We start from the raw sequence: 26,257 nt of genomic DNA, 5'->3' as shown, positions 1-26,257 counted from the left end.
TCTAGAAACATTAAAAATAAATCATAGCTATTGAATCATGTTAGTCAATTTTTAGATTTAAAAACTACAAAAAACTAGCATAGTTTCTTAAAATACTCTTTCACCGTTATAAATTTATAATACATGTACATATACACAATGTTTTAAAAACATGTATTTTACTTGTACCGGATTGGACTAAAAAATGGTATAACCGGTTGAACCGGGTTATACCAGGAGTTTCAACCGGTTGAATAGTTTACCTTATATTTTCCTATAATCGTAACTTCAATCCAAAAATAACCCAAAACTAAATGATTCTTATAACAAAAAATAATCCAAAAGTTAATCCATATTAAACAAATAATGCAAAAACAATCAATTTTTAAAAGATAGTCCTAAAGTTTACACGTTTGAATGTTAATTGTTGGGTTAAAAGTATTTTTGAAAAAATATGGGCCGCAAATATCAAAATTTATCGGGCTTAAAACCAGTTTGCCGTCAAAAACCGGTATTTTAGACAAAACCGCCAGTATGATGTTCTAGCAAACCAATCATAAATACCAGACTCAAATTAACGACCTAGTGTGCGAAATCCGATTTAATTGATTCAACCGGCCGGTTTAAACCGGTTTTTAAAACACTACATATGCATATACATATATACATGCTAATGCCAAACATTTTCCCAATAACTATATAAGCTTGCATCCATTCATCACATCATTCTCTCTCTCTCTCTCTCTCTCTCTCTCTCACACACACACACACACACAATCGTATATATTCATCCATCCATCATTCCAATTGATTATAAAAATTCAATCTTTTTCGACACCCCTCCTCTTTACATTCACATTTACATTTACATTTACGTCCAAGATATTATTATTGTTCCTTCACAAATACAAATCAAAATCCCCAAATCCAAATTGAAATCTGAACACAATTCAATTGAAAGGGGGCTATTTCGAGGAGGATGAGATGAACATGCCCTCAGTTCTTATTACATCTCCTCCTCTCAGATCTTAAATCTCAATCTTTCTTTCAAGATTCACAATTAGGGTATTCATTCAACTCTGGCTATTCATAATTTCATATATTTATTCAATTCAAGATCCCAATTCATCATCACCATCGTGGGATCCGATGCTTTCTTGTTTCAATCTGATATTAATCTTTTTTTTTCTTTTTTAATTTGATCTGCATTTTCAAGCTATGAACTTGGATTATCCTGATGGGTTTTATTAATTGTGCTTGTTTAGATAATAAATATGTGATCTTGCAAATTGGGAAAACTTTAGGTTTTTGATTAATGGGTTAATTTTGGTGTGCAGAAAATGCAATCGGATCTTGGAAAGCTATTCGTTGGTGGGATCGCGTGGGACACGAATGAGGAACGCTTGCAAGAATATTTCAGCACTTTTGGTGAGGTTTTGGAAGCTGTGATCATGAAGGATCACACCACCGGCCGGGCCCGTGGGTTCGGCTTTGTGGTCTTTGCAGATCCTGCTGTAGCTGAAAGAGTCATCAAGGAGAAGCATCATATCGATGGCAGGATGGTAAGTTTGTTCATTATATCGAGTTATTGAAATAATTGAATTAAAGATTAAATTTTTTATTATTAAAATGTTAGGTTGAGGCAAAGAAAGCTGTTCCTAGAGAAGAACAGAGTACAATTAGTAGAAACAGTGGTAGCATTCAAAGTTCACCCGGTCCGAACCGAACAAGAAAGATATTTGTAGGTGGTTTAGCTTCAACGGTTACTGAAACTGATTTCAAAAGGTACTTTGAACAATTTGGTACGGTTACAGATGCTGTGGTTATGTACGATCATAACACACAAAGACCAAGAGGATTTGGATTCATAACATTTGATTCAGAAGATGCGGTGGACAATGTACTTTTGAAAACTTTTCATGAACTGAACGGGAAAATGGTTGAGGTGAAACGCGCGGTCCCAAAAGAGCAATCGCCGAGTCCTAGCCGAACCATGGTTGGTGCTTATCCTTATAGTTTGGGTCGAGCCAGCGGCTTTCTTAATGGCTACACTCAAGGACCGTACTCTCCTGGCCCGGTTGGCGGTTATGATGTTAGGATGGCTGGTAGAGGTGGGTTTGGCCCGTTTGGGATGGGTTTAAACTTTGACCCGGGAATGACAAGCCTAAACTATAATAGGAATTTGAGCTATGGATGTGGAATGAGCCCGAGTCCTGGCCCGGGCCAGAATCCTTATTTTGTCGGGAATTCAAATCGGTTTCCGGGTCCTATCGGTTTTGATGGTGTGATTGGTGGTGGGAATGGCGGAGGGAATGGAGGGAGTGCTTCTTTCTTTAGTTCAAATCCTCGGAATTTGTGGGGTAATGGTGGGTTTAACTATGGGTCGAATTCAACCGGGTCGAGTGCTATCGGCGGGAGTATTTTTGGAAATACCGGTCTCGGTTGGGGTTCTAATCCGATTGCAAATCAAGGTGGCGCGAATGCTTCTTCTCAAAGTGGGAATCTTGTTTATGGAGGCGATAATGGTTATGGGTTTGGTAGAAACGTTGCTGCTAGTGAGGTCCATACATCATCTTATGGCGCTGCTAATGGTGGCTTTGACGGGCCTTTTTCAGACTTTTATGGCCGTGGAAGTGGTGGTGGTGGCAGTGGCGGCTCTTTATATGGTGGAGACTCGACTTGGCGGTCAGGAAATAGTGAGCAAGAAGGGCCTGGCTCGTTTAGCGGTTATGGGATAGGTGGTGGCGGTGATGGCAGCCATAGTAAAAGTCCTCCTGGTTATGTTGATGGTTATAATGTAGCCAAACGACAAACAAGCAGAGGTATGATTACTCATTAAAAGCGTTATAAATGAACTTGAAACATTTGCAGGCGACTTTTAAGTATGTGACAGTGGTATTGTAAGTGGCAGAGTGGCCTTGTGCCATGATCCACTGAGAATGAGCTATGCGCTGCTCAGATTCGTACAAAAGAACAATCCCGATTTCTAATTTGTGCATCTGGTTTGTTGCAGGAGTTCTTGAATAGTTTGGAGTTCAAATTGCTATAATAGATGAGTCTTGGTGTATCAGGCGAAGAGACATAAAGTAAGGTGCTTTCCTATAGATGATTAGGATTATAAGTGAGTTATATTTGTGTCTTTTAAGGATTGACAGTTTGATTTTGACTTAGAGTTTTGGTGTTTTTGAGTGAGATGTAACATCAGTCTGCGGCATATAGTGATGAAAATATGTATCATCGTGCATCTCTGGTGAATTGGTGATGCATACAAAATGATAGATGATGGATTTCTTTATCTGTTACCTTTTAGATGGCAAAGACATGTAGTTCCTTGTCTCTTGTTTTTATTTTTATATTTTAGATTCTGTTTTCGTCTTGTTATCATCGGACATTGTTTTTAGAATTGCATTGACATTCTTGTTGGTTTGGTGAAACATGTTTCAAGGGTTCCCAGTCAGTAAGTTTACCTGAACTGAACTATAAAGTTGGTTACTTGAGTGGTGTCTAGTCATGTTTGGGTCTGATTTGAACTATGAAATAATTTGACCTTTTTAAGTGAAGACAATAGTATCCTTTATGGACAAACAAGCCTTCAAACTGACCCAAACATCCCATTATTACTGTTTTGAAGCAATCACAAAAGTTTTTTTGAGAGATCATTTAATAGTTAGAAGAACAAGTGTGGGATAAAGGTTGTTCTTCCCATATTAGAATGATATTAGTAGATGATTAAAGTAGAAAGAAGTTGAATACTATAGATTAATTGATTACAGGATGATGTGTATATATATAACCTTTCGAAAACCTGTGATTCTATCCTAGATATATTTGTTCAAGTGCGCTGACGAAGATGATTTGGTTTTATAGGATTTTTATAAAATATAAAATACTACATATGCTAGACGATAATGAGAATTTGTACATGTTCTTCCCCGAATCCACCCCATACCCTAACATGTAACATGTAACATTTATATATCATAACATCATTGCAAAATAATCATTAAAAATAATCTTTTTGGATCAAATACCACTTCTAAGCAAAATTCTTGAAAGATTGAGGTTTACCATACTTCTAGAGTTGATGCACTTACTGACCAATTTTATAATCAACATAACTTCTTGAGTGATTTTTTGAAATAATTTCTCAACTCATTGTGTTTCTTTGTGCCTCCATGGATTCCACCACATCCTAAGTCCCCTTTTTAAAATCAAGTTTTTGGGTGCTTCTGACTTGTAAAGTTGAATGGTTAATTGTTACAATCACAAATAATAATATAAAGATAAATTTTACAACAATGGTAAACACTAACTTCAAAAATACATAAGATATGTATTGATCTTAAGATGTGGTATCTTTGTACCATGATTCGACCTAAGATACTAATCGCAGCTATGCTAGCTTGTTTGGTGGAGTAAGATATCTACAAGGCCGCGGTTGACAGTGTTGGTTGGCAACATTGAGGAGGAATGGAGTTGGTTGGTGACTGCCAACATGATCAGATAAACATGCTACAACAAACTTGTGTCACAACATACTTGGTGTATTTTTGGCCTTTTGGCCACACTATAAATCATGTCATTTTGTTACAACTAACTTTAGGTACCCTGCTATGTGGTGGATATCATGACATACAGAAATTGTCTATACCAATTTCCTAACATGCATGTTAATCAAGACTATTTTAAAAAGTGACGGAACAAGAACTTTTTGTCCTGATATTAACAGATTTCTTCTATACATATTACAGCTATATGGAATCCAACTCATATTTTTCTTTAAAAAACGCAAGTTTTATATATAAAAATTTATATGACGATTGGAGGGTTTCCAAACCTTGCCGTTCCGTTAAAAACCTCTACATGTCAATTTGATAACTTTGCACAAACAATACAAATCAAAACAAAACAAAAGCACACCAAAATCATCGAAGCTTTGTGCATAAAAACATGCAAAGGCTGCCTAACAAGTTAGGACTCCACAAAGCTTTATTCTTGAGGCCCACGTTACCTCCCATAGACTTTGATTCCAACACATATCTATTTAAAACTATTCTAACAAACAAATATCCTAAACAAATCATTAAACTTACAAAAAAATAAACAACATTTTTTGTATCGATATCTTCTTCAAATCACAATAATAACCAACTTTAATCTTCCATCTTATAAATAAAAAACTGTAGACCCAACACAAGTGGTAATAAAGCCTACACATCCGGTGTGATGTAAGAACATATGATAAATGATAAATCATTAAATGATTTAAACCCAAAATCTCAACCGTTGATCTATCATCTACCAGCTGTAATACATACATGGTTCCCATGTACATACATACATAGGAGTCATGGTAGTACAACAACCTAAGATTTTCCCAATAACTATATAAGGATCTTGTTGGACTACAAACATTGCTTCCATTAATCAGATCAAACACCCAACCCAATACTTATTATTTCTCTCTCTCTCTCTACTCTCTCTCTCTCACACACTAATACATACATTCACATTCACATTCACATTCATCATTCCAATTAATTAATTAATTATAAAAATTCAATCTTTTTCCAAATTGAAATTGAAATCAAACTGGGTTTTTCAAGATTCATAAATTGGGTATTTATAATTTATAAATTATTAAACTTTTTTTATTTATATGATTTGGGTGTTTCTTTAATTGATTGATCTCCTTAATTCTTGCGAACCCTTTTCAGGAAAACCTCAATTGTCGTTAAACTGGTCGTCTTCGAAGGATCCGATGTTTTCTTGATTCAATCCAACAATACCCAAAATCTCAACCGTTGATCTTACAGGAGTGTCTCCTCTTGTTGGGCTCAGGGACCGTGGGTTTGTTGTGGGTCAGGCTGCGTTGAAAGGCTGAATCGGGCAAAGTTGTTAAACACGAGAATGCTTATTAGATAATCAACATGTCTTTCTACCATTTGCCTTTGATACATTTGGTTTTCTGGCTCCAGAGGCTGTGAAATTTTTGAGTAGGGTTCAGCGCGTCGTACACGGAACCTCTTCAGCTTCTAGGTCCCAAAGCTTCGTTTTTAGCAGGATTGGCTTTGCTGTTCAAAAGGGGTTGCGGCGTAGCTTGTTGCCCGTTTGCCTGCCACTTTATTGTAATCGTTTTATAGTAAATTATATAAAACTTTTTAACGTTTGATGATACCCATTTAATACTATATTCATTATTAATTAATAAAAGAAAACTTAGGTATATTAATTACTAATTTGATCCGCATTTTCTTTAATATGAGTTTATTTCAAATTAGGGTTTGTTAATGGGTTAATTTTGGTTCACAGAATATGCAATCGGATCTTGGCAAGTTATTTATTGGTGGGATATCATGGGACACAAATGAAGAAAGGTTACAAGAATACTTCAGCACTTTTGGTGAGGTTTTGGAGGCTGTGATCATGAAAGATCACACCACGGGCCGGGCCCGCGGGTTCGGGTTTGTGGTCTTTGCAGATCCTGCTGTAGCTGAAAGAGTTATCAAGGAGAAGCATCATATTGATGGCAGAATGGTACTTTTGTTGTTTATATGTTACTGAACTGAGTTATTGAAATAATTGGATTAAAGATTGATTTTTTGGTTTATTAAAATGTTAGGTTGAGGCAAAGAAGGCTGTTCCTAGAGAAGAGCAGAGTACAGTTAGTAGAAACAGTGGTAGTGTTCAGAGTTCACCGGGTTTGAACCGGACTAGGAAGATATTTGTAGGCGGTTTAGCGTCAACGGTTACTGAGAATGATTTCAAAAGGTATTTTGAACAGTTTGGTACAGTTACAGATGTTGTGGTTATGTATGATCACAACACGCAAAGACCGAGAGGGTTTGGGTTCATAACTTATGATTCGGAGGATGCAGTGGATAAAGTGTTGTTAAAGACTTTTCATGAATTAAATGGTAAAATGGTTGAGGTGAAACGTGCGGTCCCAAAAGAGCTTTCACCGAGTCCTAGTAGAACTATGGTTGGTGGTTATCCTTATGGTTTGGGTCGAACCGGTGGCTTTCTTAATGGATATACTCAAGGACTGTACTCTCCTGGCCCGGTTGGTGGTTATGGTGTTAGGATGGCTGGTAGAGGTGGGTTCGGCCCGTTTGGGATGGGTTTAAACTTTGAACCGGGAATGACAAGTTCAAACTATAATAGGAATATGAGCTATGGACGGGGAATGAGCCCGAGCCTGGGACCGGGCTCGAGTCCTTATTTTGTCGGGAATACGAATCGGTTTGCGGGTCCTATTGGCTTTGATGGTGGGAGTGGCGGTGGGAATGCTTCTTTTTTCAGTTCGAACCCACGGAATTTGTGGGGTACGGGTGGGTTTAACTATGGGTCGAATTCAAGCGGGCCGAGTGCTATTGGCAGGGTTGGTTCGTCTCAAAGTGGAAATATTGGTTATGGAGGTGATAATTCAGGTCTCGGTTGGGGTTCTAATCCGATCACAAATCAAGGTGTCGGGAATGGTTTATCTCAAAGTGGAAATATTGGTTATGGAGGTGATAATGGTTACGGGTTTGGCAGAAATGTTACTACTAATGAGGTCCGGGCCTCACCAAATGCCGCTGCTAATGGTGGCTATGAAGAACCCTTTTCAGACTTTTATGTTGGTGGTGGCTCGGTGTATGGTGGAGACCCGACTTGGCGGTCAAGAAATAATGAGCAAGGTGGGTCGGGTTCGTTTGGCGAGTATGGGATAGGTGGCGGCAGTGATGATGGACATACTAAAAGTCCTCCTGGTGGTTATGTTGACGGTTATAGTGTAGCCAAACGACAAACAAACAGAGGTATGATCGTTCCTTAAACGTGTTATATAATTGTTAACAATGTCTTGTAATGTTTACTGATTTGTGCATTTGTTTTTTTTACAGGAGTTCTTGAATAGTTTGGAGTTGAAAGTTGAATACAATTGGTTAATTCCCCAAAGAGAGAGATATTATAGGATTATAAGTGAGTTATATTTGTGTTTTTTTTAAGGATTGATTTTGATTTACATTTTTGGCTTTTTGAGTGAGATGTAATATGAGTTTTGAGGCTTATAGTCAAGATATGTGTATCTCTACTGATGATGCAAAGAACAGGATAGATGATGAATTGATGATGATGATTTGTTTCTTTTTAGATTAAAAAAAACACCTACAAAAACTTGTAGTTCATCTGTCTCATGTTTTCATTTTTAGATTTAAGTTGTCAGAATTGAATCAAGATTGTTGTTGGGTTTACACATTTGGAGGATACCCTGAACTATTTTGTTTTGTTTATTGAGTTAAGTTGCCAACTTGCTATGTTGGATTAGCTTTGGCTCAATTTGATATTAGTTATGCTTGTTTCTTTTCATTGATGACACAAGGTGTGGGCTATCATTATCAATTTAACAAGTTAACAATGGGTGTTAATAAATATAAAAAGGTTACATAAATATATGGGCCAAGTTATATAAATATAAAAAAACTTAATATCAATATAAAATGATATACATATAAAAAAGTGGGTCAAATTTTTGCAACATTATTAGGTGGGTCAAATTTCCCTTTGCTAATGTATTATTTAGAAATATTAAGCTTTGTCAACCAAAATAGTCAACATGATGCCTAATGTTCCTAACATGATGAACTAGTAACTAGAATCTTGTTAAGGTTACCCTCATGATCAAGGGATTAGAATATGGGACCATGTTCGGTTCAATCGTTTTTCGTTTCTCTTAGTATATACATTTTTTCTTATGGTCCTAAGATGTAAGAATATGATAACACACATATGTTGTATATGGTTTCCAAATGGCATACAATTTAACAGAAGATTCGAGAAAGAAATTGAGAGCTAGTCGTTGTGTGATCAGAGAACAAGGATTGAATGCGAATCAAACATAGTCAAACCCTATAAAAACGGGGTCCCTTAAATATGAGGACCTCAAGCTTCAACTTATACATTTATAGAGTCTAGCCACATCTATATGGGATACCCTCAAAGATTAAAGAAAAAACTTTAAAATCTTAATATGTTGACTATAAAAATGTAGCAGGTTGATATTTTCTAAAACGATAGTTATTAGTTCAACCCGGGTTAAACCAACTCATATACACCGTATCTAGCTCAAACCATCTAGCATATATTTAAGTATAACCCCTAAACAAATTCAAACAAAACTAAATTAAATCATGAAACAAAACTTGAAGAGAAAAAGACAAAGCAGGGCTAACTACTACTTTCTAAGAAACACATGCCATTAAAAAACTCACAAAAAGGAGTAAAAGTGAAAATCCTTGTCCATAAAACCATTCATATCTTACTATTTCAGTTGCATTGGAACATGCATGATTCAGTTTTGGATACCTAAAAGAGGGACCAAACCTCCTAACATGCTCACTTTGTCTTCAAACATTCTCAAGATTTGTTTTATAACATTTAAAAGGAAACAAAAAATGACCTAACAACAACATTCCCATCATCACTTTCTAAAAAAAGCTGCTTTCTTGACCACAATCAATCTTTTGACAGGATGTAAAGGATTTGGTTTTCAAGATTTTGCTTTTTTTACCAAAAAAGATTGCAAAAATGGTGGGAGGTCAGAGACAAGAAAGCACATGAAAGTGGGCTTGTATCTTTGACATCATGACTGCCCATCAAAAGGGTATTCTTGAATCTTGCTTACAAGTTTATGTCCAAACACTGGTATTTCTGGTAGCAAAAAAACATCCATCATTTCGATCGGTTTTTGGAGGTGAATTATCATGAGTTTTGATCATGTATGTCGCTTTGTAATGCCTTATCTTAAACATATCTTCATGTTTGTCACCCTACTTCTTTCTAAAACCATGTTACAATCATCATATAATCCCTATAAATGAACTCTAATCAAACATTCACCAAGAAGCTGTTTTGGGTAAGTAGTTGGTTCTTTGCTAGGAGTGACCACAAACATGAACCGTTGGCACACACACACGCAAATGTATCTATTATCAGGCGCCGTGTTTTTTCTATGTATGTTAATGAGTCGTGTTCATGGGTCGTGGTTTTCCTAGGTGTGTTAAATGGGCCGTGAACACGGTTGGCAGGTCGAGCCCAAAGATTGTGTACATAGGTTTTGTGGTTTTACAAAAACAGATATATTTAACCCAAAAAATCATTTTATTTTATTATTTGGCATACTAGCACTAAAATATATATGAAACAGTTAAGTGTAAACTATAAAACCTCATCTAATTTCTCTTTAATCTTTTGAATTATGAGGTTTGACCCAGAACTGACCCAAACCAATTTAGACTAAACCAGTTCCGATTACCTTCGATTAAAGTTCTTGAAAGTATAAATATAATACAACATATTATCGAAAAGAAAACAACTTTATTGAACCATACTTGCATACATATATAATGGAAATTCTGAAACAAACAGAGAGGAAATAAGTTTCAAGGATCGAACTTTTCTCATAAAATGCACCACAAAACTTAAAAATACCTCATAATTGTCTACCAAACCAACCAAATAACACGGTTCAGAAGAACGCTCTGCTCCCATAGAACACTTTCGGGCTTGAACCCTCCTCTACTTTTGACCCATTTGACTTGGTACCATCTTGACCCCTTGAATCAGGTGATCCATTTTCCTTATCAATTGGAAGCTTCATCATTGCCAAAGCCTCAGTAAACTGCTTCATGCTATTCAAATACATCTCTACAATATCTTGCTGCTGCACTTTCTGCTCAGTTTCAACTTTTATCAAGTCAACAAAACATTGACTTTTTTTATCCATCTTTTCCTTTGATTCTGCAGTGATGCTTGGAGAGAGTTCATTTTCAATGCTTGTAAGAGAACTATTTTCAAGATTTTTTTGTGGAAATCTTGAATCAAGTAACTCATCGGTTTCAGTTGAATGACCGTTGACCACACCCTGCGCAGCATAATATTCAGAAACCATGATCTCGTTTTCGCAAATGACTTTTGGATCTGGAAACTCAATCTTTTCAAGTTCACAAGGAACTTGATTCGACTCAACCGAACACATTTTTGGGATTTCAACCACATCGGGTGGTGATCCAGTGTAAACAATACTTAATTTAACAAAACCGGAAGGCGTATGCAAAAGTTCACTACTTGAAAGCTCAAATTCCTTTTCTAATTTTCCATCTTCAACAAATATTTCACATAGTGGCACCAATGCAAACCCTAAAAGCTGATCTTCAAGATAATTCCTAACCCTACTCAGCATCCAAATCTCACATCTTAACGAACAATCACCTGTTCGGACATTAATCTTAGGATTTTCATTAAAAACAGGATTTTGACCGCCACCGTTAATCGTCTGAGTTGACTCAGTTAACTCAGGGTCACTAGTCAAGAAAATCTTTGCATACACATCTTGTTTATGGTAAATACATATATTTTGTAAATCCCTAGCTTGGTGTATAAAAACCTCAAGAACCCCAATAAACCCCTCTTTCTTCTCCATTACACCCTTCTTTTTATAACCATTATTTGTAACCAAAGAATTAAACTCTTGTTGACCAAAAACTGAGGGGTTTGACTTTGACAAGATAACATTTTGATGAGTTCCCATAGTGAAAAATGATATGGGTATACAAGAAAAACGATCAAGAAACAAAAGCCCTCAAGAAATTAACACTAGATGGTAAAAAAGTTAGGATCTTTAGATCTCAAATTAAAGAAAACCCTAAATTACAACATACCCATGTTAAAAATGAAGCCTTTGAACCTTTTTCTTCAAGAATTCTTGATCACAAATTCCCAAAAATGACACTTTTTGTTCCAGAAATCTTGGAAAGGTTTAAACTTTGAACAAAAGACTTAAGACTTGGAGCATAAATCAAGAGAGTCAATCACGAGGTTCCAGAAAGTAACAAACTTTTGGGTTCAGTAAGTATGACACGCGTCCTGCAAGAGTATTAAAATGGAGGATATATGTTGGTATGAGTACAAAGACTTTGAGACTTTTGAGATGAACCTAGAATGACAAGGACACTGTTTTGTGATTTTCATAAGGATTGAGTTTTGTCCATTTCTACAACCAAAGTCAAATGTCAATACTAAGCTGCTGGTCAGATGTACGGAAATAGTGTTTAAAATAATATTAAATGTTGGTGAACTAAATTCTATGTTCTTTTTTTCACTATTAAAGTTTGGCCACGTAGGCTAACCCGATAATTGAAAACGAACCTATACCTCGTGATCACATATAATGCTGAGTAGCCTAAGCCCATCTTTTGTTCCAGATAAAACGGTTGCCCGAAGCCCATTACAGTAAAATCCAGTTAGCGGTTGGAATCGAATTTGAACTTGAGCTTGTGGTCTTCAATCCAAAACTTCACTTTACCTTCCATACCAATTAAGCTACAACTTATTGGTGAATAATTTGGTTTATTTAAAAAGTAAATTATGCACGTGTTATTTTTTAGTTATTTTAAAAGAATAATTGTCTTTGGTAGCAGTTATGTGACAAGTGGTTCTAACATTGCTAATGCTATAACATTCTATACTCATTAATATTTATACATAAACTTTGTAATATATTCATGTAGAAACAGAATCAAATACATTTTATTCTTAATATGAAAATGATAAGAACTAATTTGTTGTTATAATTATGTTTAATTTTATGGATGTTTGCTGCTATTTTTTGTTTGTATTTGCTAATTTTTGATTATGAGACTTTATAAATATTTGCTTATTTATATTTTGTTGTTATTATTAGATGTTTTCTTTTGCTGTTATAAGTATTTGTTGATATATGCTGTTATTATTTTGTTCTTGATTTTGATTTTTTTGTTGTAATTTTTAGGTTCTTTTCTTTGTTTATAAGTCATTGTTTATGTAGATTGGTATTGTAGTTGGTATTGTTTCTTACGTTCGCATTTTTAAATAAATTGGCGTTATTTCCTAAGTACTCATGTTAAGATCAAAATGTACATGAACCTTCCCTCATTCATGTATCTAGTTCATACTTATTTAAGGTCTTGTTTCTTTTATTTCGTTTGTTGCTAAAAGAAGAAAGAGATAACTATCAACGTCAAAATATATCCATTATAATTCAATCATCTGCATATGGATTATGATGAATTATACATGTCTTTATTAATCTTTATTGGATAATAATTTGGTTCCTCCATTACATGGGATCTTGAATAATTACTAATTGGTTCTATCCATTTGGTAGGAAGACGAGCTTTACCGTCCATAGCTAGCATGTGGTGTTAAGGAGGAAACATTCTAGAAGAGGAAACAAGAGGTACACGCCTTTACTACATTCAATAAGGGGATGTTAGCCTCATCTTCCATAATCCTTGTAAAATTATAACTCAATGATTACTATTCGATAGATGATATAGGGTGGGTTCGAGGCGTTGGGGACTCTTACTCTCACAGGAACCTTTGCGAGAATGCTAGAGTGTCAATAACGGCAAGTTACCACATGTGTTAGCCACTTGTTAGTCACAGTAGACACGTGAGATAATGTTCCATTTGCCGATTGCACCACGAAACCTTATCGTGCATGGTGGGACGTTGATATTACGAGTAATTAATTAAATCCTCTAAATAATGTTTGTTTTTATGGTATAGTAAATGTTTATAATTGACCTTAGGGGCTGTTTGGTTCATTAAGGTCTGAATGAGCCTCTGTCTTATTCAGCAACAACAATAAGTCTGAATGATTCAGACATAATTTTAACCATTCAGATGTTTTTCAGTTTGGAACCAAACAAACTGAAATCTGAATGAATCAGATGTTTACATCTGAATGGTTTCATTCAGATGTAAACAAACAGCCCCTTATAACGTTATATCACATCCTCATCACATTGCCATATATATATGTGTCGATTAAAACATTAGTTTATTATAAAGTTCAAAGTTGTAAGCCATCCTGGTCAAGTTCTACACTCCTTGCGCGTGGGTAGAAGCTGCCATAAGCATTAGGTTATTTTTTTGTAAACTATTCCATTGTTTGCTCACCAACCTATGCAAGTCCATTTTTATCCATTTTGTTCTTTCGACTTTCATATCAGACTCCCTAGTTTAAACATCCACATCCCATAACCTTAACTATGTTCAACAAAATGATAGAAAGCCTGTACGAGTGTATTCTATAAATTGAACATGATTATAACTATTCGTGTTAAAGAATAATATCGAGTGAGCCGAAAACTCACATATCAGATATTAAAATGATAAGAACAGATACTACACTTGATCTTAGCCAAAAGGCCGAGAAAGGTATGCTTTCTTTTCTCTTGGGCTGCTGTTTATATGGGCATGTGGTTTCAAGCAAAATCCCATGTTCAGTGTAGAAACTAGCCATACGGTTTGAGGTGAACTCACCCCGTTGTCACACCCTATCCGCTTAAAGGTCTTGTCAAATTGAGTTTTACATTCTATGAAAGCCAACAAGACAGTCACTAGCTTCATGCTTGTGTTTTATAAGGAAAACCCAAACCGAGCGACTATAATCATTTACAATGGTTAGAAAATAGTTTGCTCGTGTGAACGATGTAGTTCGGTATCTTCCCCATATATAACAATGCAACAATTCAAAGCAATCTTTAGTTTAAAGGAACTATTAGGGAAAGGAAACCTGGTGTGTTTGGCCTTAGCACACGAATCACAAACCACATCACCGGCGTTTAGAGAGGTGTTTTTAACAAAATCAAAAATAGAAAGTTTCTCACTTGAGGCATGCCCCAAGCGTTTATGCCAAATGTCAAATGCAACCGCCATAGCCTTCCTCTCGCTCTCCACCATACTCATCTCATAGAGACCTTGCTTGCATTTTCCCACACCAATCAACTTCCTTGATTTCAAATCTTGCATCGTACAAAAATCAGGAAAAAATGTAGCAGCACATTGTAAATCCTGTGATAATCTACTAACAGACAAAAGGCTACAAGTGAATTTTGGAACGTGTAAAACATTGTTAATTTGTATTCCGCTGGAATGTATGAACCATTAGGTATATATTGTAACTGGCCTTCCGTTGGTGGTTTTTAGATCATTATTAAACCAATCCAACCTATGGGTTATGTGATCGGTGGTGCCCGAATCCACAACCCATCTGTTGCTGTAATCTAACTTACATGTGGTGTTGGCGATAGATGAAATTTTGTTCACAGTCGATGCACCCTTTGCAGCAAATATACTAAGGAATTGTTGATATTTGGCATAGTTCAAGCCATGTATAGGAATATCCTTTGTGTCGTCAAAGTTCAAACACTGTTTTCTCTTTTGTTTCCGTCATGGCGGTTGTTACCGGAAAAAAAGCACCGACGAATTTTTTTTCCGTTAGGTCAAGCGACGTGATGCCTGATCTGATACCATGAAGAAAACTGGTATCTTGTGTGCAAACGTTCTGTTGTTTTTTTTATTATTGTAGTTGTTCAAGATCTTGGGATTACAAGAGTTTTATATGTAAAGGCAAAAACCAAAAAATAAGGAAACAAGATAAGTTAAAAGGATGGGAAGATATACAAAATATTATCCCATTCTATCTTCGATGATAAAAAAATCAAATGGAAAGAGGCCTCACAAATAGACAAGGAATGATAAGAGGTCTTACTTATCATAGTAGGAGTTTTTAGTTGATACCACATAACATTAAACAATAAATAAAAGTCCATCCAATCCAGTGCATAAGCATAAAACTAGACCCAAAACATTCAGATTTCAAAAACAAACAACAAAACTTATATTAGTCTTACCTTAACATATCGGCAATCACTGCTTCAAGCTTAACTCCTGTCAAAAAGGAAGCCTAGCTGACTTTTGACCGTGTAGCACGTTTTTTGATCGACTTTTGACCGACTTTTAACATTAACAGAGTTTTTGAGAATCCTAGCCCGACTTTTGACCACCTAGCCCGAGTTTTGCACGACTTGGACCGCCGCCAATTAATCAGGTCAGGCTTGAAGGTACAGGTCGGCCTTGGAACACAATGCTGCATATTGGCAATCACTACTTCAAGCTGCAACGAAACATAGAAAAGGTAAATCAATGAAGAGCCCGTCACTCGGGGTAATGAAGAGATGCTAACTTTAACTATTTGACGCCGCGAAAAGTTTAAAAGACAGATTGGCAAGTCTGTCCAACAACCATTACATGAGAGATGCCAAGACGTGTAACTCGTCAACCCGAGTTGTAACACGCCATTTTTGGTACCCTTTTTTGTCCATTGTTTGCCTTTTCTTTCATTATATAATGTTTCTCCCAATATAATATTAATATTGGGAGAAAAAAAGCAATCAGAAGATTGTATTACTCGAGGTTTTGGAAATAAAACCCAAATCGATCAACCAAACATAGCATAACAGATTCCCTCCTGACCAACATTAAAAACTCACAAAACCAGCCAATTCATTACTACATTTGAGCAAAAAATTCGTACCGGGTTGTGTTTTACAAGTGACCAAGAGGCACAGGTTCCAAAAGATGCGGTATATGGAGTTGAATGCTCAGCACAGACACGTCCATCCTGAACAATATGTAAAAAAAAGAAAACAACTCAAAAAACCCAGAGTATTGCCATTTTATTTGAACAAAAGAATCGTACCTTGTCCAACTTTTGATATGGGTCACCAAAATTTGGTGCAAAGGGTTTGCTAAACGTGGGCCACACAAATGACAAAAGCTCCGAAAAAGGGCCTCACAACTAAGACTTTTCATTCTCGAAATCTTTTCACCATATTTTTCCAACAGTGAGAGAAGACGTTTACGTCAACAAGTTTGCTTCGAGGACAAAGTGAGAAGCAGATTGCTAGCAGAGCATACATCTGTTCAATCTTGTGTTGAATCTTGGTTAGTTCAATCTTGTTTAGTATTTGTGGTGATTCCTGTAGAGGCTGCTTGAGAATGTAGGCAAGAATTTTGCTTAATCCGCGTATGGCGTCTACATACCTGCCAATGCGACTGACAAATTGATTATGCACTCTCCAGTTTGAATATAATAAAATAAAATAAAAAGTGAAGGTGATGGAAATACCTCCCCAACATAAGATTAGCAAAGCCATAATGATAGATGGTTGTGATCTGAGTGGCAATAAGAGCGGGGTGAAATCCTTGCCGAATTATGTCAATACAACGTACGCAATCGAGTCCATCTTGATAACTTCCCAATAAACAATGGACTCTTAACAAGCCAACCAAGCCGAAGTAGCCCAAAGCATTTGGCACATTACTACTCCCGGTCGGAGCATCTTCTGCATGCTCTTTTGTTGCTGTCAATGATTGAAGAAACCCATCTTTGTCCTGCTCTAGATTCTGAATAATCTTAGACCGTCTCACCAATGAGTGCAATATATAGAAAATAACATGCACACTAAAACCCTGCCAAAAAACCATTATCATCAATTCATCATCACAAACTATATATTATTAATTACTTGGAATGCAACGTACACTCCTGAAAGAAACATAGTATATATTATTAATGATTAATGCCCGACTGACCTCGGTACGCAGTGATAGCAGATAAACATCCTCATTGGTTTTGACAGCCGAGGCCCCATAATGACCGAAGGACTGAAACTGGTTCACATATTCATCCACCATGTCCCACAACCACTGGTAAGGCAGCTTTTCAGTCATTATGACGCCATATACAATCCACTGAAAACAAAATCCCTCTATATTAACAGCCAGCCAAGCCAAGAAAGAAATAATTAGCAGATAAACAACAAAGCAAGGAAGGAGTTGAATAATTTTTGTTTGACATGCATATATATATATAAAAAGTAAGTAATTACCAACAAACAAACAAACAAACATGTAACAATAATTATGGAAAAGAGATTGCCTGTAAGATACCGCAGTAGTTAGCAGAAGAATTTAATCTCTGGTCAGCGGTTAGGGATGATCCCCCAGCGAAGAGTTGGCGAAAGCAAATCTCTTCATGCAGCGAGCTTAAGAGAGCATCTTCCTTGTATGGATGAGGAACCTCTTCCTTGTATGGATCAGGAAGCTCAAAGTCATCAACATAATGTTGTTTGCCTCCTTATACCACTTAAGGATCTCATGTGCGTCTCCTTCCATGATACTGCGGTGAAGGTTCAGCACCACGGCCTTGGGGTCAGTGGATGTCATCGATTGCATATTAGGGTTTCTTCAAGTTGAGAGAGAGAGAGAGAGAGGGCAATAAACCAATGACGATAAGAGCGCCTTATATAAGTAGATAGATAGATGAATAAAGTTGTTCTTTTTAATATATATAATATATATCGGCTCCATAGTTCAAACTAATTGCACTAGAGTGGGGGTAATAAAAAACAGGAGAGGAGGTTTTTAGTGGTGAGTGGGGAAATTCGTGCAACCAGGGAGGTTTTGAACGTTGTAAATATCTACGCTCCCAACGATGCGTAGGGCGCTTTGGAACACTCTCTCGAGCATTATGGGGGTTCTTCCGGGGACTTTAACGAGGTTAGAGAGCCTTCAGAACGAAGAAACTCAGAGTTTGTAGCTTCAAATGCGGTTGCTTTTAACAAGTTTATAGAGGAAGCAGATTTGGTGGAATATCAAATGGGGGGTGGCTTGTTCACTTACGTTTCTGACCATGGAGACAAGTTCAGTAAACTGGACCGTATTTTGGTGTGTCGGAGGTTCATGAATGGGTGGCCGACAGCATCTCTAATGGTTCTTGCTAAGGTGTCTTTGGAAAGCTAGAAACAATATGGTGCACGAGGGGGTTGCGGTAACTGTTGGCAGCGTGGTGGAGAGTGTGAAAACGTTAAGTTTCCTTTGGATCAAAAACAGGTCGGGAGGGCCTGATATTTCGTGGGCTAGTTGGAGTCGGTTTGTTTTGTAATGGTTGGGTGTTTGTTTTATAATTTTGGTGTTTCCTGTGCTGGTTTAGTAACTTGCTAGGCTGGTCCAAGGGTTTTCGTGTTTGGTTTCTTTGGTGGTTAATAAATTTGCTTTTTGTTTGCCTTTCAGAAAACAAAATTGCACTAGAGTGCCTGTCCTATCTTTTCCTTTCCATTTGCGTCCCTAACCGTCTGTACTTCCTCTCATATGCCAGTAACTTCACGGATAGCCACCGATTAACATGCGTACATAGTAAAAATTAGTTACGCTAAGTGAGTTCTAATTTCTAACTTAACATAAGAATACATGTTATTTTTATTCATTCATTACGTTCTTATCCGAAGATATGCATACCATACTTAACCTACTTTAATATAATATACATAACTTAAACTTACTTAAAATTCTTAGCATGTCCTCTTTCACAATATGTATCACGCCCTTCGACTTTCCACATGCCGACTCTTGCTCTTTCGTACATACCGTACGCACAACCTTCGCTCTCTTTCACGATACGCGCAAGGTCCGTAGACCTTACACACACCCTCACATACATTCATATACAGTTCAAGTTTATAACACAACTTAACATTCAATGTTTTTGGTATTGACATGTCTAAATGAAAATACTTTGCAACGGAAGAGCTAGTTTTGACATGTTATAAAACTTCATAAAACAAAACCCATCAAAGGATCCATATGTGAGTAATCTTTTGAAACTTAATAGAATCAACCATCGGGTGTATTAAGGATAATAATAATAATAATGTAAAATAATTGTTTCCAATTAAATTCAAATTTATATTTAGATAGGATCAAGTTTGTTATTGACCATAGTCATTGTAGCCTAATTTTGCTCCTTTCCATTTGTATCTTCTGTTTGTGTAATCGGCTTATATAAGCCATGCATTTTATTATTAATAGTAAGCATTTTCAATCAAAGTTTTATATGGTATCAAGAGCCTCACGCTCAAACGAGTCTTGATCCGCCTCTTTTTTTTCCGCTCACCACCAATCCGGTTACCACCATGGCATCACAAACTGTCATTCAGATTACCGCCTCCACCCATTTCAACGGCACCCTTACCACTGACAACTTCTCTATTTGGCGTAAACATGTTCAATCAACATTGATCGGAATGGACTTGGTTCAGTTCATTACCGGAAACAAACCGACACCAACAGAGTTTCTCGATGCGGAAAGAACAAAATCAAACCCAGATTTCTCCACTTGGTATCGACAAGACCAAGTGATTTTAGCGGCTCTTCTCGGCAGCTGCTCACCCGCAATCCAGCCTATAATCGCGTCCGCTGATACATCTCGACAAGCTTGGGAACGGCTCGTAACGAGCTTTGCAAATTCATCCCGATCCAGAATTATCTCACTGAAATCCAAACTCGCGTCAAACCCGAAAGGAAACCGTACTGTCGCTGACTACTTACGTGATATGAAGTCGATTGCTGATGAGCTTGCCTTGGTTCAAGAACCGGTGAAGGATGAAGATCTCATGGTTCACATCCTTTGCTAGTTAGGTGATGATTTCAAAAACTTTGCAACATCTATTCGCCTACTTGGATCAAATATCACTTTCCCAGAATTATTTGAAAAACTAGTTGACTATGAAAGGGAGCTTAATCACACAACCATTCCATCACAGGCCCTCATGGCCACCGCCAACTATACCCACCGACAAGGAAGATCCAACTTCAGATCCGCACCTGATCGCTGTAACAATCATGGAAACTTCACCAACAAATCCTCTCGTAATCAGTGGTCCACCGGCTCTACCTCTAATGGTGGAAGCCGAGAAACACGTAACAACATTTATTGTCAATTTTGCAATTTTGCAGGTCATGAAGCCAAAGAGTGTAGGAAACTTGCTTGGTTTCTTCGTGAAAATCATGTCACCACAGGAGGTTCCATGACCCAAAACAAGGCTTCACCTACTGCTAATATCACCACCTCATCTTACATGTTTGACACCGGGGCCTCTAATCATGTTGATCCAGATCGTGCGTCTCTCCACTCCATATCGGAATTTGGAGGACCCGATGAAATTGTCCTTGGCAATGGTAATACTCTAACCATCTCTCATATTGGTCAAGCGTATCTTCCAACATCTAATGGTTCCCTTTCCTTAAAAGATGTTTTATGTGCTCCTCATTTCAAAAATAAACTTATATCCGTTGCTAAATTATGTAAGACTAACCATGTTTCGGTGGATTTTTTTCCCACCCATTTCTTTGTTAAGGATCTTCGAACGGGGGCACGTCTAATGCGGGGCGAGAATTACCTTGATGTCTACTATGCAAATCTTCCATCATCACCTCAAATAATTGCGGTGTCCACTACATCGCCTCTTGATTGGCATCACAAACTCGGGCATCCTTCTATTCGGATTCTCAAGAATATAGCCAAATGTTTAGGTTTACATTTTAACCTACTCAATTTTCATTGTAATTCGTGTTCTATCAATAAAAGTCACAAGGATTCTTTTGGCATGAACTCATTTACTACCACAAAACCCTTACAATTAATATATTATGATGTTTGGGGATCGGTAGAAAAATCAATTGATGGTTTCACCTATTATATGATTTTTGTTGATTTTCACACAAAATACATTTGGCTATACCCAATGAAACACAAATCTGATGTTTCAATTTTATTTCAACAATTCAAATTGCTAGTAGAAAATTTTTTTCAAACACCTTTAATTTCTCTTTTCACAGACAATGGTGGCGAATATATTGGCCTTACCACCTATCTTCAATCTCAAGGTATTTCTCATTTCACCACCCCCCTCCCCCATACTCCAGAACAAAACGGTGTTGCCGAACGGCGTCATCGTCATATTGTGGAAACAGGTTTATCACTCCTCCACTATGCCCGCCTTCCACTTTCATATTGGACGCATGCCTTTCAAACTGCCGTCTACCTAATTAATCGTTTACCCACTCCAATCCTTGACTTCAAAAGCCCATATTCCCTTCTATACCACAAAAACCCGACTTACAACAAACTCAAACCTTTTGGATGTGTGTGTTACCCGTGGCTTCGCCCATACGCAAAATCCAAACTTCACCCACGCTCGGAAAAATGTATTTTCTTGGGCTACTCACCATCTAAATCCGCTTACAAATGCTATGATCCGAAAGCTCGACGTTTGTATCACTCACGTCATGTGGAGTTTGTTGAGTCTAATTTTCCACTACATTCACATCCTCATTCCTCCACTGCCATTCCCACAGTGGATAGGTTTTTAAAACTCTCAGTGGACCACTCAAATATATCGGACCAATCACAACATTGTCATCCATCTCAAAATCCCACTTCTACCCAACCAGTACCAAATCCACCTATTCTTACCAACCCATCTACCCACTCAACCACCATTGACCCAAATGAGCCAATCCACCACACACACACTCCAAACCCACCATCAGCACACTCCACTCCTTCCTCACATTCAGAACCAAATTTCACACCTCAATCACAACTTTCACAGAACCAAGACCCTCTCTCTCCCTCGTCAATTCAATCCGACTCCTCCACAACTTCGCCCTTTGTTCACATTTCATCCACTAATGAATCTACTCCCACACATCAGTCAACCTCTTCACCTACACCCCTACCTGCACGTGAACGCAAACCCAATCCCAAATATTTTAACTCCAAGTTTGTCAACCACACTACGCTACATCCCGTTCCTCTTACTGTTGAACCGACCACTCACACTCAAGCAATGAAAGATCCCGAGTGGCGTAAGGAAATGGATAACGAGTTCAATGCTCTCCTAAAAAATGCCACGTGGGAACTTGTCCCTCCATCACAACACAAACCAATAGGTTGCAAGTGGATATTCTGCATTAAACGTCGTCCGGATGGTTCCATTGAAAAATACAAAGCCCGTTTGGTCGCGAAGGGTTTTCTTCAAGAACATGGCAAAGATTATTTTGAAACATTTAGTCCGGTCACTAAACCCGTAACTATTCGTACAGTTCTTGCTATTGCCTTGTCTCAAAACGGGTCAATTCGACAACTAGATGTTAATAATGCATTCTTGCATGGCACCTTACATGAAGATGTTTATATGTCACAACCTCTGGGTTACATTAATTCAGATATACCGAATCATCTTTGTCGACTTCGAAAATCGCTTTACGGGCTCAAACAAGCATCCCGTGCATGGTATTTGGATCTTACCAAGTTTCTTTTACAACTTGGTTTTCACAAATCTTTAGCCGACCCATCCTTGTTTATCTACCATCAGAATGGCATTGTTTCCTATTTTTTGGTTTATGTTGATGATATCATCTTGACCGGCAACAACAACTCCTTTGTGCAACATGTTATTCGAGCTTTATCCGAGAAGTTTTCGATCAAAGATCTTGGTATGCTGCACCATTTTCTTGGGATAGAAGTCATTTCCATAGTGAATGGCCTCTTTTTATCTCAACATGCTCATATACAAAACTTGCTCACCAAGTTTAAAATGGATGGTGCCAAACCTGTTGCTACACCTCTTAGCTCAACTGAGACACTATCACTTGTTGATGGCTCACCTAAAATTGATCCTACACCATATCGCCAACTAGTTGGCTCCCTTCAATACCTTGCGTTTACTCGACCCGATGTTTCTTTTGCTGTCAACAAGTTATCTCAGTACATGCATGCACCAACTCAGCTTCAATGGCAAGCGTTAAAACGAGTTCTCCGATACCTAAAAGGTACCATTCATCATGGGTTATTCCTTAATCGTGGATTCCCTCTCAATCTTCAAGCCTTTACCGATTCTGATTGGGGTGGCATCGCCGACGGGGGGCGTTCCACAACTGCATATATCATCTATCTTGGGTCCAATATTCTCTCATGGCGCTGGGCACGCCAAAAATCGGTCTCTCGATCCTCAGCCGAAGCTGAGTATAAGGCATTAGCAAATGGTGCGGCTGAACTTTCATGGGTCCAGAATCTACTGTTGGAACTTGGTTTATCCATGCCTAAATCACCTACACTTTTTTGTGACAATGCGGGCGCTACCTATCTGTGTGCAAATCCGGTCTATCATTCGCGTATGAAACACGTGGCACTAGATTATCATTTTGTTCGTGAGAAAATAGCAGACGGTTCCTTACAAGTTCAACACATTCACTCTGAAGATCAACTCGCTGATGTACTTACCAAACCTCTTGGTCGGGGACCGTTTCAACGACTACGATCCAAGATTGGAGTCTCCGACGGATCCTCCATCTTGCGGGGGCATATTAAGGATAATAATAATAATGTAAAATAATGGTTTCCAATTAAATTCAAATTTATATTTAGATAGGATCAAGTTTGTTATTGACCATAGTGATTGTAGCCTAATTTTGCTCCTTTCCATTTGTATCTTCTGTTGTGTAATCGGCTTATATAAGCCATGCATTTTATTATCAATAGTAAGCATTTTCAATCAAAGTTTTATAGGGTGTTCAACTCAACAACTTTTGAAGGGAAGTGGTTGCTCTATGATGTGATGAAGATATATGAACAAGCATCTCCAAAACCTATATATCCACACCAAGAAAGTAACATCTCCAAGAGATTCTAGTCTCTACAACCTACTGTTACGATATAAATAGTGTAGGGGTCAAATTGTTGTATAGTATAGGGGGCCTCGTACATTTGTTTAGTCATTTAGTTGTTAATACAAGATATGGATGATTTAGGTTTTTTTAGAGTGTAACTCCTTTACACGTCTATACTCATCTTTTTTCTAAAATATCATGAAAAATATCACCACGCCCCCACTTTCCTCGTATACTCAGAAATGTTTGTATGTAAATAATGTCAGCTTTGCCTGTACATCTAATTTACAAAATTGTTTGCAATTAAGGTTTTGCACCAATTTTGGGTTTGTTTTCTATATAGATTCTAATATTTATAATCATATACATATGTTTTTGTGGTTTGTGTTTATGTTAAGCTTGTTCATTCCTGGGAGCAAAACTGCAACATGTGACAGCTACTTTGTCACTGGAGAGTGCTCTAATTATCGGGTATTTTACAAAAGCCAGGTTAAAGCCTCGAGACAAGCTTTAAAAAAAAAAAACCAGAGCTACTGTTGTCAGTTACGACAATATCCGCTCCTTTTTATTGCATATGCTATCAATTTAAACTTTCATAGTTCTTAGTCTTTGACTGTAATATGGTTTTTGTTGGGTTTGAACATGATGGTGTATATCAGGCTGATTTTAGGGTTAGCATAAGCAACTAAATACCATATATTTAAACTAGGATTTGTAGACCTATTGTTGCACGTTGCAGCGAGGACGCAAATTAGCTTGGTTAATTATGGTACGCTATTACTGTATATAAAATTACTAAAATAATAAAATATTACATAACGTTATAAATTATTTTTTTATAATATATGTAAAATTTAATAATCATATATAAATAAATCAAAATCAAGCTGAGAGAGTAAGGTAGACGTCGTTGGACAATTCAGTTATCAAATTGGTTATGAACTGAATGATGAATTCGGTTATCAGATCGGTTCTGAATCGTATCCAAACTGTGATTCAGCACAATTTGGTTAAAATTTGCACAAATTTGTGCTCGGTTTAATCGAATAAAAGAATCAGGTTTAAGCGAAAAAACAAATCGATATCTCGTTTATAGAAATCCTTAAATTGCTAACACTTTGTTCCTCATTAAGACATAGTCATCTAGGATCGGGCATGTGGCGATGACTCATACAAAAAAAAAGAAAAAATAATAATAAAAAAATTACTTACATATATACATTCAAAGTGACAGTAATTAAATAATATTTACTTTACATTTGCCTGTCAACCAAAAGCAAAAGAATCTTTTGCTCCAATGTCATATTCAAGCTTTAAGAATAATGTTGATTATCAACACACAGTAGTTGAGAATCCGTGCTATCCGTGATCAAGACACTCAAGACACAGTTTTCTACCATTATTAAGACCAACATATTGTACCCCCCTTGCATGAAAATCACAACCATTCTCTTCGTGTACCAAAATAAAACGAAAAGAAAGTCGAAATGGTCAAATGCATTGTCATCAAAACTTACCTCAAAACGATCACAGCTACAACACCTATGAATCTTGTCACGGTCATGAAACATACAACTTTTCTAGCCATATATTCAACAAAAGCAGCAGGTTGCTGTTCGAATTCGTAAGCAAATTAAAAACACTTTAAATAATCAAACTGAATAAATAATACATAAAAATAGAAAATAAAGTTTGTATGTCATTTACAAAGTGACGGCATACATCACATTTTGGGTTATGGTTGGCTATAGCAAGACATATGATACACATAGTTTCTCAACAATAAAAGCTACATGAGCGTTAGAAAGATTTTGATTTTTCACCATATGTGTACCCCATTAACCTGCTAAAAGAAGAACTAAAGAAGCTTCACGTAATACGCGCCAAAGGTGAACCA

General features: G+C 37.1%; 3 protein-coding genes and 1 pseudogene across 5 annotated transcripts; 2 read left to right on the top strand and 2 right to left on the bottom strand.

Moving 5' to 3' along the window:
- The first annotated feature begins 908 nt into the window (after positions 1 to 908).
- On the top strand, positions 909 to 3,356 carry LOC143606035 (uncharacterized). 2 transcript variants are annotated; one of them, XM_077081945.1, is made up of 4 exons: positions 909 to 1,044; positions 1,317 to 1,541; positions 1,616 to 2,801; positions 2,993 to 3,356. In XM_077081945.1, exons 2-4 carry the CDS (start codon positions 1,320 to 1,322, stop codon positions 3,004 to 3,006), a joined length of 1,422 nt encoding a protein of 473 aa, XP_076938060.1. In that variant the 5' UTR covers positions 909 to 1,044; positions 1,317 to 1,319; the 3' UTR covers positions 3,007 to 3,356. The 2 variants fall into 2 exon arrangements, with proteins under 2 accessions (XP_076938060.1, XP_076938059.1); XM_077081944.1 differs by lacking the exon at positions 2,993 to 3,356 and having other exon boundaries at positions 1,616 to 2,818.
- Positions 3,357 to 6,287: 2,931 nt separating this feature from the next.
- LOC143606033 (uncharacterized) lies at positions 6,288 to 8,187 on the top strand. Of its 2 annotated transcripts, XM_077081942.1 has the most exons (3): positions 6,288 to 6,516; positions 6,602 to 7,778; positions 7,863 to 8,187. In XM_077081942.1, the coding sequence occupies exons 1-3, from the start codon at positions 6,295 to 6,297 to the stop codon at positions 7,874 to 7,876; spliced, it is 1,413 nt and encodes a 470-aa protein (XP_076938057.1). In that variant the 5' UTR covers positions 6,288 to 6,294; the 3' UTR covers positions 7,877 to 8,187. The 2 variants fall into 2 exon arrangements, with proteins under 2 accessions (XP_076938057.1, XP_076938056.1); XM_077081941.1 differs by having other exon boundaries at positions 6,602 to 8,187.
- Positions 8,188 to 10,208: 2,021 nt separating this feature from the next.
- On the bottom strand, positions 10,209 to 12,022 carry LOC143606034 (uncharacterized). Its single transcript, XM_077081943.1, has one exon. The coding sequence runs from the start codon at positions 11,546 to 11,548 to the stop codon at positions 10,487 to 10,489; it is 1,062 nt and encodes a 353-aa protein (XP_076938058.1). The 5' UTR covers positions 11,549 to 12,022; the 3' UTR covers positions 10,209 to 10,486.
- A 2,089-nt stretch (positions 12,023 to 14,111) lies between these two features.
- Positions 14,112 to 14,224, bottom strand: LOC143606036 (U2 spliceosomal RNA; annotated as a pseudogene).
- Positions 14,225 to 26,257: the final 12,033 nt, after the last annotated feature.

Source organism: Bidens hawaiensis, unplaced genomic scaffold, assembly GCF_021521415.1.
Source record: "Bidens hawaiensis isolate Kalapana, Puna unplaced genomic scaffold, B.hawaiensis_p1.1 tig00072625_1, whole genome shotgun sequence".
NCBI classification, from domain to species: domain Eukaryota; kingdom Viridiplantae; phylum Streptophyta; class Magnoliopsida; order Asterales; family Asteraceae; genus Bidens; species Bidens hawaiensis.
This window is presented reverse-complemented; position numbering and strand designations above follow the sequence as displayed.